This window comes from Dysidea avara, chromosome 14 (assembly GCF_963678975.1).
Source record: "Dysidea avara chromosome 14, odDysAvar1.4, whole genome shotgun sequence".
NCBI lineage: Eukaryota > Metazoa > Porifera > Demospongiae > Dictyoceratida > Dysideidae > Dysidea > Dysidea avara.
Window position 1 is genome coordinate 3,387,999 of NC_089285.1, and position 18,332 is coordinate 3,406,330.

Consider the following 18,332-nt stretch of genomic DNA (forward strand, 5'->3'; position numbering starts at 1 on the left):
GTGATAATGGTGAGGGGGCTCTTCAACAGCCTCAAGTTTGCGTATGCACAGTTTCCGGCCTCTAGCACAAAGGGTGCTCAGTTATTTCCACTTCTGCGGCAATGTATTTTTCGTCTGACTCGCCTTGGATTGACTGTGGTGTCAGTAACTTGTGACGAAGCCAGTGACAACCGGTGCATGTTTTCTTTGCATGGAAGAGGAAAGGGCTTGGTATGCAAGACGATGAATGTGTTCTGCAAAGGAAAACCACCAGTTTTTTTTATTTCTGATCCCTCACACCTCATTAAAACTATTAGGAATTGTTTTGCTCAAGAAAAGCTTTGGGTAAGTATGCATTTTTTTAAATCATTGCTATAGTGTACCTTTCTTGTAGTGCAATGGTAGTGCGGTTGATTGGCAACTAGTTGTGGAGCTTTATCACAGGAATGCTGGTGCTAATACTTCAACACCTGGTATTTGCTTAGTACCAAAGTTGACATATGAGCACATTAAGCTCACAAGTTTTTCGAAGATGCGTGTGGATTTGGCAGTACAGGTTTGTTAGTGTCTGTGTATGTTTCATATTTATATTATTGTACATTTGTGTTGTGCATAAAGGTTCTAAGTGACTCGGTATCCAAGGCAATTTTGCTCACTGGTGGTGGGGAAGCTTTTGAGACATCTTATTTCATAGCCAAGATGGACAAGTTTTTCGACTGTTTTAACGTGTCATCGTACTCTGCTGGCAAAAGAAGTAGAAAGCCATTTCTACAGCCATACCGAAGTGCTGAAGACTTCAGACTAACAGTAGGTTTTCAAGCCTCTTACATAATCTAATTATTTGATTGTTCTATGAATAGTTTTTGAAGGAGCTGATACTTTATCTGGATCATTGGAAGAAAACTGTTAATGACCGAGATGACTGTGAAGGTGATGAAAAAAAGCAGATGTTACTCAGCAGTATTACTGAGCAGGGAATTAGAATGACAGGTGTGCATTTGATGGTTACCATTGTGTTATTTTACTTTATAATTTTAGTTTGCTCTTTCCTGGAACTAATTCCGTATTTGTTTAGTATTGAGGGGGTCAGCAGTTTCCTTAGTGAAAAGCTCAGCCAGGATGCTCTTGAAAAATTTTTTGGGATACAGAGACAGCAAGGAAAGAGCAATGAGAATCCGACTGTCGCCCAGTTTCTTAAGAATACTCAGAGTATCCGTGTCATCAATTCAATTTGGCTAAAGGATATAACTGGTAACTGCCGTGGATGCAAAAGAAAAAGCTATGATCTAGAGTCAGTTGATTTGAATGAGCCACTCAAAAAAAGGCGGAGGCACACATCCAAGTGACAGTTTAAATTTTGATTCGGCTGTTCGTTGATGCATATCACTATCTATGCAAGTAGCCATTTTGCATTTCCCAGTTGTAACCATTTTGTTTACCCATGCTTGATTTGTTATTCCTATTTCATTATTATTGTATACACAATAATGAATTACAATGTAATTATGTACACAAAGTACTGCGCAATGATTTAGCCTTTTCAGTTCCTTTCTTATTGTTCTGCTTGTACATCTCTAAAATATTTTTAGCAAAGGAATTGGCTCTTATGGTTATCCACAAATCGGCAATCTTTGCCAAGCTTTTGTCAGCAACCTCATTACCTTCAATCTGTCCAGCAAGACACCAATAAAATAGAACATCACTATCTTGTAATATATTGGCCTGCAATGTATCCTTGATATTCTCCAGTATTTTAGGATTATCAGTGATCAGATGTCGCCTTGCACACATTTCAATTGCATAAAATAGTCGATAAGCTTCTGTGGTGATCCTGGTCAACCCTCCCCTGTCAATAGCATTGACCCACTCCTGAGCTGGTCCTTCTGCTGTACAAGCACCTGTATCTATTAGTTCACTAAGCACCTGCTTAACACCACTATCTACACTCTTGTGCATTAGCTGTCGAATGACATAGCCTCCAACATATCGTACAGCATTTTCCTCTTCAAATGTCAATTTCTCTTGATCTACACTGGTACCACCTTGTTCATTTGTTGGTAACTTATTCTTGATGAGGAGCTCAAAAGTCTGGTCTGTGATGTACTGGTAAAATAAAGGTTCCTTTGCAAGCTTCTCTCCAACAAGAAACCTTTCCCACTTTTCTTCAAAAGTGTCTGAACTACACAGTTGGTGGTATGTACTCCACAGTCTTTCTTCATTAAGCGAGTGAGAACCACGCTTTTTTGCTTTATCAATAAGTTTACTCAACTGCTCAACCAACCACTTTGAGTGGTCTAAACAGCTCCGTGAGCGCTGGCTAAATGCTTCAGAGAGAGATGTAGCAATTTGCAAATACAATTTAGATTCTTCTGTCGGCAAAGTAAATCCCTCATCGGTTAAAACGCCTGAAATGACGCTCTCCACCAAACAAATTGGAGTATCTCGTCTATCGGCAGCAGCGTGAGCAGTATCCATCTTCTTGGAGTGTACAATAGAAGCGATTGTGGCATCAAGTTTATCTCAGGCGAGGTGCGAACTGTAAGTGTGAAGTGAAGCCGTTTCATATCCCGTGTCCGGAGGTATATATTATCTATGGTTCAATCGTAGTACTGTTAGAACCACGCGCGCGCCCACCCACACGAAACATAAATTTTGTCACGTAATGCGCCGCCCGCGGCCGCCACTTTGTAAGCGATGGGGCTGGTGGCAAGTGGTGGCGCCAGACTAGTAATGCCGGGTTGGCGTAGACAGTCAGTTTGTTTTACCTCTAGAGACGCAAAAGTCTTTTTTTTAGAAGGGGCCAATTTTACGAAGTGGATATAAAGCCGGTGTCACAGTGATATATGTTTCCCCGGGTAACGTGTTTCCCGCACACATATCCCTAGGGATCCGTGTTTCCCCGCACACATATCACTAACTCGCTAGCAACCTACAAGTCACAGTGATATGTGTTTCCCCGGGTAATACGTTTCCCCTTTATAAAGTCATGTGCAACGTACGTAGTGTTATAGCATATAACACTACGTACAGCTTTTGGCACATGTTGTTGTAGACCTTCAGTGCTGGTCACTGTAAAGTGTTAATAATAATATAATCATAGCTAGCCATACCTATAGAACTAATACTATAATTATACATGTTGATGGAGGAAATCAAGCCATTCACTGGCATTCAACTATAACTGTTAAACTGTGCTGTGGTTTGGCTATGTAGCTATAGCATCAGTTTAATAAAACAGTAGCTACAAGTACATGTATATACAATAAAATACTATCTCTAGCTATATAGAGTAAATCATGTGATTGCAGCTATGTATAACTAATCAATGTAGCTACAGCTTTGGCATGCAGTCAGTCATTATCTACTCCCTTGCCGGTTCCATCTGGGGTTCCCCAAGGGAGTATTTTGGGACCCCTACTCTTCATTATTTACATGAATGATTTACCATCTTGTGTTACCATCAGTAAAACTTTACTATTCATTGACGACACCAAGATTTATAATACTGTTTGTAGTCCTGGAGATATTTCACTGTTTCAAAATGATTTAGACTCAGCAACTTTGTAGAGTACGAGATTTAATATGTCCTTTAATCCAAAAAAGAGTGTCCACTTATATTAATGCAAAAGTCATCACTAATTACAAAATAGCTGACACACAGGTTTTAACAAATAGTTCACATAAAAGTCTCGGAATTATAATATCATCAGACCTATCTTGGGATCAACACTACAAAAACATAATCCTGACAGCTTTTGGTGGGAAACACGGATCCCTAGTGATATGTGTGCGGGGAAACACGGATCCCTAGGGATATGTGTGCAGGAAACACGTTACCCGGGGAAACATATATCACTGCCGGTGACACCAGCACCGGTTTTCCTCAAGCTAGGAACGGATATTTGACCGGCTAACTGTCGTAACTGATTAGGAAATACAAGTGGTACTCACTACGGCAATAGCCCTGTAAAACCATCTGCAAAACTGATTTATTTGCGAGGATCAAGATTTGAATACTGGGTAGTCAGCAATGTGCTGGTGACACCCAGAGGCACAGTCCAAAAGATGCCGGCATAGCTATACTTATACAGATACAATATCATAATAACTACATACGTACATAATTGATTAAGTATCAGTACAGTAAAGATTACGGGTGTGGGTAAAGTATTCCAGTCACAAATTCTTCTGGGATAGAAAGGGGGCCTTGATTGCTTGGCAATTAAATTTAACAACACATGTAAATTTTTGTTTTGCTTTTGAGTTAGCTTGATCTAGGACATCTTGATCGCTTGGTTAAGTGCAACTTCAGTTAACCTTTGATCGCTTGATTTGATTTTAATCCCGGGTGGTTCTACAGGACTATTGGAAACGACTACCCTTGAAATGTAAGACTATCGATTGACAAGAAGCGTTTTTCAAACATGATATTGGCCTGCTCTATTCATAGAGTTCATCTATCAACGTACCACCTCACTATATACAGTAAAAACAAACTAGTGAACGTCACTACTAAATGTAGTGAACGTCACTACTAATGGCTGCTACAATACTCACTACATTGACCACCAAGTAGTGAGTATTGTGGCAGAGCAATTCACTACTAATTTTTTACAGTGTACAGTCCACTTACTTCTGTTTAGCTACAACACCCTCCTCTCCACATAGCAATGCCATGGTCATCACAACATGTTTTCAGATGAGCTTTTTCCCTCAAGACCATCTGAGATTGGAACAAATTACCCCACCAAATTATTGCTAGCAATCAGTATATAGGTAGTATATATAGTAGCTAGTACATATATTGTAAAATTATGTATTGTACTTGACAATATATACGTTCAATTATTGAATGCGAATGATAGGATACACTCAATGAATTTTCTGATTACTTACATTTTCACTGACAACCAATTCAAGGCTGGACCTTAGCTATGCATGCAAAAAAGGTGTTAGACTTTGTAAGAAGAAATTTCAGAAACTGCTCATGAATGTAAAAACAGAGTGTATTTTACCACCCACCATCTGTATTTTACAAAGAAGACCTTTATTTTAGCCACATGCAGGGATACGAGAGTAAAATATTAATGCAGGGGCGGATCCAGGAGCTGGAAAGGGGAGGGGCACAAACAGGTTAAGTTGTAGGTGGTTGTAGGTGGTTTGGGAGAACCAGATTCTCTTGTTAGTTGCTGCATTTTTGAAGCAGCAAATAACCACCTCTTAGCAGTGTCACACTGTTGGTTTTTGCCAATTGGCCTTTGCAGATGCTTGTGAAGTCTTAAAAGTTGCTTAGCAACACGTTAATTATTTTTGGAGGCGCTTAGTACGCACGAAGGTGCTGGATGACAATTTCGCAGTTAGTTTCACTTTGGTTCGCTTAGGTTTGGTGAATGTGTAATAAATGCTAGTAAAATGTGTATATTTTCATGAGTTTTATAAACTGATCTTGGCCTGACAAAGTTTAGTGTTTTAATCAGAAATATGGCTGCATGGCTCCTCCACAAAGTGGGGGGGGGGGGATTTGCCCCAAATTCCCCATCCTGGATCCGCCATTGTAATGCGCCTATCAATATCAAGCCCCACCCCCGGGGTCCTCATGCACCTACTGGGGATTTGACATCTATACACTTGCCCCACCCCTGGCTCATTTGACAGCGGTAGTTTGCTGAACCAAAAATTATTTTAATAGGTAAATCAAATCCCCTATAGAAACCCCTCTATTGAGGTGGGGACATAACAGGGTTTTGACAAGCTTCTTAGCCCCAGTACTGACGAATTTGACACTACACTGCAAAAACTAACTAGTGAAGGTCACTACCCTTGTCACTACTACATGTATAGTGAAGGTCACTACTAATGTCTGCCACAATACTCATGCATTATTTTTGTTATGTAGTGACATTCACTACTAAGGTTGTAGTGAACATGGTAGTGACATTCATTACTACGTAGTGAGGGACACTACAAAAGAGTAGTTAAGGTCACTACAAAAGTAGTGAACGTCACTAGTTTGTGTTACTGTGTAGACTTTGTCAAGTCCCCTGTATTCCCCCACCTACCCGGGGGTGGGGCATGACATTGATAGGTACTTAATATTAACCTACATGCCAGTGTTTATTCTAGGATTTCTCCTTTGGGGGGGGGGGGGGGGGGGGAATCAGGAATTTGGAGGGTGACCAGGTGAAAGTCTGCTATATAGTCGTCCAAGTTCAGAACTATGTTAAACACTTGAAATAGTTGCCAAACACTAGTTAGTCATTTAACGTTGTGTCATGAGTGTTAATTTTGATATTTGTAATTGGGTGAAACCTGATTGTATGATCAGGCTTTCTGAGATTAAATCTGGTGAGTATTAGTGGTGACTGTGCATGCCATTGCGAAAGTAGAAATTTTTACAAATTACACTTTCTGAGATTGAATTTAAGGACAATTTTCAGAATTAAGCATGGTAGTTGGAAAAAACTGGGTAGACTTGGGCTCTCAGATATTGAATAGCCATCACTATATGCATAAAATTTAGTTAGTTGCATGTGTAGCTACCCTAGCAGATTTTTAAAACTTAATTGATCTGATACTGAATCTGAGAGCATTTTAAGGTTGCATTTGCAATTTTTAACCTGGGAAAATTCTTCATATTAACCACTCTGAGATTGAATCTGAGAGCACGTTTGGTGTGCCATTTTAAAAACAAGCTTAACCTATAAGTATAGTGTAGTAGTCACTCACAATTTTAGGGGGTGAGTCTGAGATTTTAGGGGGGGAGGTTCCCCCCCTAACAGCCCTAGAATAAACACTGCTACATGCATCACAACACAAAAAGAGAAATACACTACATGATTAGCTATTCAGGTTCTAAACTGTTAGAGCTGCAGGCGAAGTCAATTGCTGGATCATGCAACTTGTGATGTCGACTAGGATGTCGATGATGGCCGGGTGAGACCTTGACCCTCGTAAATACTGACATTATCGCAGAACGAAGAAAGGAATAAGACGGCTTGCACCTAATCCAGAATAATGTCGGACTGTAAGTCTTCAGAAGGAACTGTAGCGAGCCGTTTGTAAACAACAGTAGCTCAGTAGATCACGAACTCGCTCATCATACATACGTTTTTTGACAAGTTCAGCTCGGCGAATGTATTGAACCAAAGGGGAGGAGGGATAACTAGTCTCGCCGCGCTAATACCTAGCGCAGAACACTTTGCTATTAGCGCGGGGCCGGAAGCTATCGTTAGACCGGCCGCGCAAGCCGCCAAAGTATATAAAGGCTGGCGTTTTAGACGTTTTGAAGCTAACTGATCTGTGCCGGCTTAAGATTCTGTGTATATGCGCAATGGTATCGTCAGCTATAGCTAGCTAGTTAATGGGAGGTGCAGCGGATGACGATGAGAGTCTACAACAGCAATGATATCTCAGTTTTGCATGTCGTCATTTTTACAGCAACAATCCTACATACAACAGGTGCAGCACTTGATGATAGCTGCAACATGCACACACAAGCGAGATTACAATTATTATTATTATTATTATTATTATTGTTATTATTATTTAGTGACCAACACCGAAGATCTGACAGCAATTATTAGTGCTTCATCTAGTCTACCGTTGAGCTTCGTTTAAAGCTTTTTTCGAGTTCGGTAAACTACGTGGTCCAAAACGTCACAGCCAATTTTTTTATTTAGCTACGTAGCTAATTTGTAGCTATAGCTAGCTGTATAGCTGGTAAGACCAATTAACATACACTCTGTTTTTCAGGAATGGCTGCAGCAAGAGTTGTAACAGAACCAAATGATGTCAAGTATATATTTATTAATGATAGTGCTGTTATTGGATGCTACACCATCACTGAAGACAATTCCACCAAGCAGGAAGTGGAAAATTCAGTTTGGTTTCGATCATTACCTTGGCACCAATTTGATGACTCAAAATCAGAAAGAGTGAGAGTTTTTAGACATACTTTAGTATTCTCACTAGTGTTAAGTAGTGATGAAGGAGAGTATTACTGTTGCACATCTGTAGGAGGACCATGCAGTAAACCTTTAAATGTCAATATATTTGGTAAGCTATTAAGTGCTTGTAATTACTCTACAATATTACTTTTATTTATGTATCTTGTTTTACTTTTGCATGTGAGCAATACATATTTTGTACATCATCATGTATATAAGAACAGAAGCAATAAATGAAGTAAGTTGTGCCAATTGAAAATAAAAATAACCTATCAAGTTGGGTATAATAAGCTCATGGTGGCATGCAAAGCCATGTTCCAGGTGTTGTTGACAAAGTGTGTGTATGTGGTATGACCTTGCTATGTATATGTCACATGCTCATACATGACCTTACTGAGTTAGCTAGTAATGATGGAATGTGTATAGCTTACTGATGGCATAAACAATAATAGTGAGTCATTTGTGCATAGCTGGATAATTATCATTATGAAGTTCATTAGAACTATATAGAACTGATGACTGTGTGGGATGTAAATAACATTGTACATATATATTAGAATATGCAAATTTTGAGAAGATTTATTTATTTTGACTAGGTATCTTGTGGATGTGCCGTTTAAATCTATGCACTTTAAAATCTGTGTCAAAGCATCAAAGACCATGGAACTAATAAATACCCACAGTCGTGAGGACTACTTATATAATATTATTCTGTTGGTCTGTGCAAACATGTATGTATGCAGTTCGGTAAAGCCTATATACTTCTATTTTACTGACATACAGGGTATATTTCTGTTGTATATATGGTGACTACTGTAGCAAACATTTGGTTTACATTTAGTTTAAATTCTATTGATACTTTGCAGTTCATCCTATCATTGAAGTTGTCAGTGAAGACTATACTGCGTTTATTGGTTCAGAAGTGAATTTGATCTGCGCAATAATCAACAAGGGAATACCTCCAGCCAAGTTTCGTTGGATGAGAGTAGACAAATACATTCCTGAAGACTTCATCACTACAAATGATACACATACTGTTTTAATGCTGTCTAATTTAACTCAATATAACAGTGGAGCTTATGCGTGCATTGCTGATTCTCCTCTTTCACCAGTGGGAAAACTATTATACCTTCATTTACAAGGTTTACACAATATAATTATAGCCATGATAAACACATACTTGAAACTGGTTGGATAACCAATAGTTTAGCCTTAGGCTAATTTGGTTAAAGAATTTAGTTATTACCATTGTTATTCAGTAATTGCATTTCCTCACAAACTTGTGTAAATACAGTTATGCCTCTGTATATTGTGTAGTTCCCACCCACAAACCAACATTCCCTCTAAAAGGTTATTACTGCAATTTAAATATTTATATACAGTTCCTCCAAAAATAATACTGAATGGACCAACGATAGCACATAGTGGAACATTGGTAAACATCACTTGTATCCCATTGGAGGGACGGCCTCTTCCTGATACTTATATCTCCAACCCACTGGGAGATGTTTATGAAAATCAGAACATTTCTTTTATAGCAACTATTCGGTATACTGGATATTACACGTGCTCTGCAAACATCTCAACAATGACTGTCACTGAGAATCATTACCTGCTTGTCTATGGTGAGATATTGTAGCTATGTGTGTATGTGACCAAGTATTTAGTGTACAAAAGTAGTTGGAAAATGGGTGTAGTATTGCAGGTACTGGAATGGAGCTTAACATAGTTTAAAATGATAGACATGTACTGTAGGGATTGTACCATTGTGTTTGTACACAATAGAAACCTTAAATGCACAGCAGGGTTTGTTATTGTGACTCGCCACAAGTGCATAAAGGAATTTATGTGGTTATTATGCACATCTGTTGATAGCTCTGGCACTTAGTATGAATTAGCCTAAAGCAGCATTACAAGTTTAGAACAGATTATGCCTTGTAAGGCAATAGTCATTATGCATTACACATTCTAGTATCTTAAGTTTTGATGCTGTTTACTTACAGACACTGATAATACAACTAGTCACCTTCGATTCCTGGCTATTATCCACAATAATGATTGTCACTTTAATGTAAGTATTATCGTAAGATTTTCCGGTTATCACATATGTCACCCAGTCAGACAAAAACGGTCTTACCGCCTATTTAAAAGTATTGAGAAATGCCAGTTTTAAGTATTCAGTGTGTTATAGCTCACCAATGGTAAAAGCTAACTGAGTGTACCAAGTTTTCACATGATTTACAACAACTTCTTACCTTCAAAAGCATCCACAGTAGAAGTAGCCAGGCCTCAAGTTTCCCACCATATTTTAGGGATTGTTTAAAATAATTAAAGAGGAAGTGTAGGGATGAATTGGGCCAAGTTATGAGCCATTACGGTCTCAAAACTGACTAAAATGAAAGCACATTTACAGCACGTGTCTTTATTCAACTCCATGAAGCCGTGCAGCCACACACACCCATGCATCTCCAGACTGGCCAGAGCTCCATTGGGGCCCCAGACCGCTTGCTCAGATCACCACTATGCATAGGAAAAGCAGCCAGAAAAAGCAGACCACTCAAGTCTGACTGATTTTGATTGTGAAATTTGATAGTTTATTTATGTAGCTTTGTGTTCTTGGTGAAAAATCAAATCTGCTGTCATGGGCGATAAGACCGGTTTTGCCAGACCCAGTCACATATGGGGAGTGTGATTATTATATTACTGGGAGTAAACACATATTCACCTCTTTGATATTGGCAGGGGGCTCAGATGAATGCAAATTGACTCTAGAAATTGTTGTAGTTATCTGTTAACAAACACTGCTAACTCCTTAAACCTATACTACACATACATAAAACAAATATTAGCTAATTATATATGCTTTTAAACTTAGCATCATATATAATTTCAAACAGGGAATAAGTGGGAAGGGAGACGAGTTCCTGTAGTTACATCTAATTTTTGAACTCTTGTATGCATGCATGCAATGACTTCTGAAATAATTGATAGCAATATGATCTATAATCATCAGGAACAATCAATTAAAATTCACATGTTTTACTTGTAGTACCATCTTGAAGGCATCATACAAGGTTAAGATACACTAATAGAGCAGTTACTTAGGGTAAGTAACTGCTCTAAACTACTAACAAAACAACCACCCAAGTGATATATGGCTGTTCTTTAGTATCTCAATCTACTAGCTGCAGAAAGTACACATATTCTCCTGAGAATAATTAACTTGGGAGCAATAAGCAAAGAAAAATTTTCCAGAGAAAGCATTATAAATATAATGTATGAAATAATAGTACATGTATAATTAGGAAATCATAATTTGTCTTCTAATAGCATTCTAATAGAACAGTCAAAACTACTCTAACAGAACATTCATTATGTTTCTACTATAGCAGTATGACTGTACCATATAATGTACCGTATGAAGCTGCATTTAGTATCTAAAATGGTTTACACCTGAGCAAACAAATTAGCTGCTCCCTAATGGTGTTCATAACATGTCATTATGTCTACACTCTGAACCTAAAATTCAGAATCTTACGTTTATAAATTGGACTCATACACATCTTGCTGCTTGCATTGTAGTGACACTGAAATAAGTACTGTACCTGATAATACGCTACAATTGACATATATAGCATAATTATGTTGCAACACTTTTTATCTGCAGAGTAATATGTAAAAATACTGTTACTTATTTTGTTTACCATAATTACTTTCAGTTTGATTTGTTGCATAATTATGTATTGTTAATTCTTAGTATGACTCTGAACTATCTGCTATTTTAAGTGAACATATATTTGAACTTTGTGGATGTAATGTAAACATTTCAACTGAAAGATTTGATTGTATCAGTGATGCAAGAGCACTTTATAATGTCAAACTAACTGGATTCATGGCAGGAAATGTCAAGCAGTTTCTAACAAATGGACAATTAGGAATAGAACTTGTTTCAGAAACTGTTACATTATACATATGCGACCCTCCATGTGAAGAGTTAACTGATGGTAGTCATGAAGTAGACCACCGTATTACAATAGCAATATGGATGGCATCGTCTGCATTGATAGTCCTGTTTGCAATCATTGTTATACTTCTAACTTACAAGTACGCTATATACCTACAATATATTATAGTAGTTTGTTACTCCTAGCTATTCAATAAATATTTTAGCTCTTGTGTTATGCTAATCATACAGTGCGGTAGTATCATATAATAAGTATGGTATATAGGTTAGTTGTGATCAAACTCAAAAAATTATCCCAAACCCTTCCAACAAGTTTTCTGTGATCCTTAAAAACTAGTTTTCTACTAACTAACTAACTAAATATATAATATAGCTATTGTAGCTGTGTTCATAGTTCAGAATCATGTATGAATGCCCCAGAAAAAAATTGCATACTGTGTATACCGATGCCTTCAGCCAAGCATAACTCAACTATGGTTAAGGCTATGGGCTTGATTTCTTCACTGTTTGACCCAAGATGTGTCTTGTCACCAGCGCAGCAGCTACAGTGTATGTATCATGAACTTACCTTTGTCCTTCTTTGTGTCTCATTATTTCCTCCACTACCATATAGGTGGTAATGAATCATGGTTTCTGCTGGCTATCACAAGAATTGTCTATAATTTTCATAGTGGTTGCCACTGGTTGGTTTGATTACAGAGGCACATAGGCGGCGGAAAGGGGGGGGGGGGGGGGGGGGCTAGGGGGCTGAAGCCCCCCTACGATCTGCTGAGGGGGGGCTTAGCCCCCCCTTAGAATGATATCACACCGAAATTATCTTTCTTGGAGTGGGGCTGAAAACCGTGATAAAGATCGAGATACTCTAATAGAGCAGTCACTCTAATAAAGTATTCAGTGTGTAGCGAGCTATGTAAGGATTTTTATGTAGTTTATCAGCTAGAAATGGTAGCTGGTGAGGTGGAAAGCTCTTGTCAGTTGGTTGCGACCTTTTTTTTTTTTTTTTTTTTTTTTTGGTCTCACCTTACCAAACTATAGAAATAAATAAGTCTGGGTCAGCCCAGCCCCCCCTCATATCAACTACTTGCTCCGCCGCTGCAGAGGCACTTCTCATACCATTCATAACAAGCGGAGCATAGCTGAAAGTAAACTGTAATGGCTACTTCTTTCTTCAGCGATTATGGTAATCTGTGCTCATGTTTACTTGTAAATTCTGTGGTCACTAGATTGATTGTAGCGATGCTCCTTGTATTGTTCTCCATTTATAACAGGTGGAATGTAGCTGAAAATGAATGCTAGGGACACGACTCAGGGCACATGCTTAATTGCACAATTAATTTTTATTATGTGTCTGGCACAATTCTTTCCTTTGATGCAGTATGTGTTGGTTCATCATACTGTAATAGAGGTAAATAAACAAGTGTAAGACAAAATAAAATTTTAAAATTTGAGCAGGGATGACAAATATAAAAGGCAAGGGATATCATCTAGAAAACATTTAATCCCTTCTTCAGTCATGGCTGAGCAAACCGCACACAACTGAATATGACTGAGGTAGCTATAGGAATTTAACGTCCACTAGCTGGTGTAAGTAAATGGTATCCTTTTATTTCTATCATCTCAACTCAAATGTAAAGCTTTAATTTTTTTATAACTAGCTATGCAGCCAATGAATTAAGTTATGTAGCATTTACAGAAAATGATCTATCCTTACCAAACTGGTGTAACAATTTAGCACTACCATTATACATACATGTGTAGTTTACTTATGTAAATGACCACATGTACAATTGTAGCAAATACATGCTTAAAATAATGCAGAGGTGTGTGGTTAATGCTGTATCTGTATCTCACCAGGATTTGTAAATATGTAAAATTTCTGAGGAATCATGTACCACATCAAGAAACGGCTACAGATAACATGCCCAATCCATATGCTAACTTTTCAAGGCGACATCAGAATACAGTACTTCAACATAGAAGTGATGCTTCACCACCACAAAACAATGCTGCAATGGCTAGTAGTGAGGTGGAACAGGCTGTAGAAGCTTTAAATAAATTTTCAAGAACAGATAATGATCACCCAGTAAATTGCAACTCACAATCAGAAAATCAAACAAGTCGAAGAGGAGGAATAAGAGACAATTGCCGATCCATGAATCACCACCAAGAGTTTACCTCAGACTTCAATAGTACCAGTCAAGCCTCAGCTTTGACATGTGATATACTGAGCTTCACTGAGAACTTCCCATTAAAAGTTGACAGGGCGTATACTAATAGTGATAAAACAGGAGCACAGTTTGAACTGTGTCAGATCACTACTGCACAATCATTAAATGTGTATAATGTTTCAACAAAAAGTAATCACCAAATTGACACTGGTAAAAAGAAAGAAAGTTCTGTGTAGTTAATGACATTAGTTTGGCAGTGAATAAAATAATGTATATACCTTGATCTATTTTTATTTATGTAGCTTCAGCCATATTTATTTTTCTTTATGTTGTTTAGTGGTTTGTGACCCTCTTCTCTGTGTGTACATGTATGCGTAATCTATTGGTGACTGAATTTGACAAAACAAGGCTTCCACACACATCCACTTTCATGACTTTGAAGCATCCTAACTGAATGTAGGAGTATGCCATTAGTTTCAAATTTTGACCTGGCATTTTACAATGCCATGGAATCATTGTGTGAAAATGTTAGATGAATAGCTTACTGAGTAGTTGAGTTACAATTGGTTAAAGTCAGAAAACTGGATGTGTGTGGAAGCCTTGTTTTGTCAAATTCAGTCACAATTTGTATTTACTATGAACAAGAATATATGATCAATCTACCAATGCTAGACGCATCAGATTCAGTACTGCATGCACATTTCGGAATTAACAGTTCAATGTGAGGACATTAATATGGTAATTTTAAACTGCAGATGTAAAACCAGTCATCAAGTGAGCACATAAGCCAGTTATGATTGCAAGGTACATCCAGCTAAGAGAGCGCAGTCTTTGACAAAAATTACTTCGGTACACTAAGTTATGTACTGTATACATGCAATACGCTGTGCAACACCCATATTGTGAGATTAACTCAACTTGTTTCCCAAGGATTTGTTTCAAACTTCTATATACGTAATCTGAGTCAACATACTTACATGGAATAACACAGATCAGAAACAGTAATTTGACGCTACATATTTTAGGTGGTCCATTGCATTTATATGTGCAACAAAAACAACCACACATATTCATATTAATTTTAAGGCAGTGGGTGGTGTCACATATATTAACCAGTCTTGCAGTAATATTGTTGGAACTGTAATCCTTAACTATGTACCCTGATAATTTTTTTTAATGGAGAAGTATAATGGTGAAATCTTGAGATCCCATATTTATTTGAAATGATTTCTTCCATATTACATTCATGTATGACTACTTAATAAAGCTGTAAAAATACCTACTTGTTTCTGTAAAGCTGTATCTGCTACTGTTTTACCTTATGGTACTGATCCAATAGTGATATTCTCTTCTGCATTGCAAGTTTTCATTTATAGGTTACTCCAAGTCATACCTTAGTTTAACAAAAGGATGCAGGTGGGCGGATGATCAGGACTTCAAGACTATAATACTTTTACATTTATACCAGTAATGTGTCTGTGATGACACACTGTATAGTATTCGGTGTTGGGCAAGATACTTTTACAGAAAGTAACTAGTTGCATATTACTTGTAACTGAACTATTTAATTACAGTTACATATTACCCATAAAATAAAGTAACTAATAATATTACATATTATATTACTTTGTGTCCACAGCCTTAAGCTGTCACGTGTGAAACTACCATCTTATCACATGATATGATTGCACTGTTGGACAATGTGCAAATCTTGGTTATAAGTAAGAAGCTGGTAAATAAGCTTCATTCAGTAGGCTTTATTACTTCGTTGTGGCTAGGCGTTACTCAGTGGATTACTAATGAGATTAGTAACTTCGTCACTTGTAGTAATAATATTACGTAATATTAGATTCGTTACAGTAACTATATTACTTAGGTAATGCATTACATTTGTAAAGTAACTTGAGTTATATTCTTGTTTTTAAAGCGTATTTCGTTATATTACTTAGTTATCACAAAAGTAATAATATTACATAACGCGTTACATATGTAGCGTGTTACTCCCAACACTGATAGTATTATTTGCTCAATTTAAATTAACCAAGCTTAACCAACATTCTTACAGCATTAGAAATTATGCTTCTACAAAAATACACTAGGAAAATTGTTGATGGATAGCTACACTGCATAAAACAATTGAGCACAACAATATACATATAGCTAAGCACTATAGGAAATTAAAGGTCTGCTCATGTACACTCAGTGGCGGATCCAGGGGGGTTTCATTGGTTTCCACGGAAACCCCCTTTGAAAAATGATTGCGTAACAATTAAATGTTTTAATTATCGCGGCGTGCGTCTCGATCGAGATACTGTAATTAGAGCAGTCACAGTAGCTACTAAAGTAGTGTGTAGGAAGTTTTTAATATATTTTATGTACTATTACTAGGCTGTGACCTTTTTTTTTTTTTTTTTTTTTTTTTTTTTTTTTTTTTTTTGGTCTCACCTTACCAAACCAGACGATGTAGTGCAAACGTTTGCGTATCTCATGTCAATATATATCTCCACCTTCTAAACTGGAAACCCCCTTTATAAATTCCTAGATCCGCCACTGACACTTTTGCTTTCCATTTGAAATGTCTCATTAGCTATTATTATATTATGTCATGAAAGTATATGTTGTTCAAATGATCCAAAATGAAATAAAATAATTTAAGCTCTTCATTCAAATGTGAAGTCTTAGCCCACTAGCCTACTATTCGGCAAACTTTGAGAAAGTTTCAGTAATCATGTGGGAAAGCTGATGTTTAACGAAGGGTTGTCACTTTCCAATCTAGGACCATAGTTATTTAGTCATGAAAAAGTTGACATTTGAGCTCACTGAAAGTTACTGGCTTTCCAGCAAGTATACCGGTGTTCAGTGATTAAGGATTCAAAGTCATAAGTTTATAGATTCACTGTACAAGCATAGATTATTGAGAGAGATAGAAGAGTTACTATATAGACCAATTATTAAAGGACCACATTTAAACTGTTAGGAAAAGCCAATAGCTATGGCCTATCCGTATGCTGTTAAGCTAGTGGTTAATGCTGCATACTGAAGTTACCTTGGTTACCAGTAACACAAGCATTAATACTGCAATAGCTAATAGTTATATAATCAATGGTTTAGTAGTGCATATATACCTGACAGGTAAGGGTAGTGTGACTGCTCTTTTAGAATCCGTGACTGCTTTATTAGAGTATTAGCCACATAATGTGCATACATGTAAAGAATGTTATGAAAACAACCCCACTCAGACAGCACGATTTTGACCTATATGCTTAAAACATAGATGGTACCCCAACCAAACTCAGAAAGAAATTTCACATATACTCAAAATGCAACACACAGTGCATACAAAAATAGAGCCATCCAACTATCAGTGCAACACTAATTCTTATTGGTGATTCAAATGCAACCCTGGTTGTACAGCCAGTGTTTATACACATCCAAAAGTTAATATTCAGCCTAGCTTTCAACTCAAAAATGTTTACACCTAAAATACATACATACACATTCTATCAGGTGCATGGCACTAGTGCATGTATTGGATACTGTAAATACATGCACACTTGAACTAACATGTCATATTATAATACTGTAGCTAATGAATGCAGAGCATATAATGTACAGTACAGAGACAATTAAGAGGTAAGCAACAAAACTATTGTTTAGCTTACATAGCTTGCAATAAATCATTCCAAACCACACACCAGACAACACTACTATGGCATATTAGTGATGCATAGCAAAAATTTACCCTGTTACACCACATCAATAGTACCATATTTAATGAATAAGATTTGTGGGTCTTGAAATCATTTTCATAGATGCAACTAACAGATGGTATGTAGGTATGGTGGACACACTGGCAACTGGGATGTACACAAGAAATAACATACTTCTCCAACATTTCTATGACACTTAATAACAAATGCACTACCTGCACAAGTGTTCCCTTCCTTGTTTCCTTCCTTCAAGTGTCCTCTCCACAAACAAAAGGCATTGTACAGCAGGAACTCAATGAGTCTGACTCAAAAAGCTCCTTCCTTTATAGAGCAGTCATATAGTTACATTGTTATCTTCAAAACTTAGGTTAGGTAATCCTAAGGCTACAGCACATGTTGCTGTCAGACCTTCAGTGCAGGTCACTGTAAAGCGTTACTAATAAAAACTTAAAAGGCCAATTTGAAAGTGTAATTTTATAAAATAGGTTGGTCTCATTATTCATACATAAATTTAAATTGTGATATATACAAAGATATCACTGTATCTGACTACTAAAGCCAAAAT

At 37.3% G+C, this 18,332-nt stretch overlaps 1 protein-coding gene across 3 annotated transcripts; it reads left to right on the forward strand.

Annotated features, from left to right (window-relative positions):
- Positions 1-6,799: 6,799 nt before the first annotated feature.
- Positions 6,800-14,451, forward strand: LOC136244379 (uncharacterized). 3 transcript variants are annotated; one of them, XM_066035951.1, is made up of 7 exons: positions 6,800-6,912; positions 7,732-8,034; positions 8,792-9,067; positions 9,308-9,550; positions 9,929-9,996; positions 11,683-12,029; positions 13,744-14,451. In XM_066035951.1, exons 2-7 carry the CDS (start codon positions 7,734-7,736, stop codon positions 14,291-14,293), a joined length of 1,785 nt encoding a protein of 594 aa, XP_065892023.1. In that variant the 5' UTR covers positions 6,800-6,912; positions 7,732-7,733; the 3' UTR covers positions 14,294-14,451. The 3 variants fall into 3 exon arrangements, with proteins under 3 accessions (XP_065892023.1, XP_065892022.1, XP_065892024.1); XM_066035950.1 differs by lacking the exon at positions 6,800-6,912 and adding an exon at positions 7,255-7,437; XM_066035952.1 differs by lacking the exon at positions 6,800-6,912 and adding an exon at positions 8,522-8,610 and having other exon boundaries at positions 7,897-8,034.
- The last annotated feature ends 3,881 nt before the right edge of the window (positions 14,452-18,332 follow it).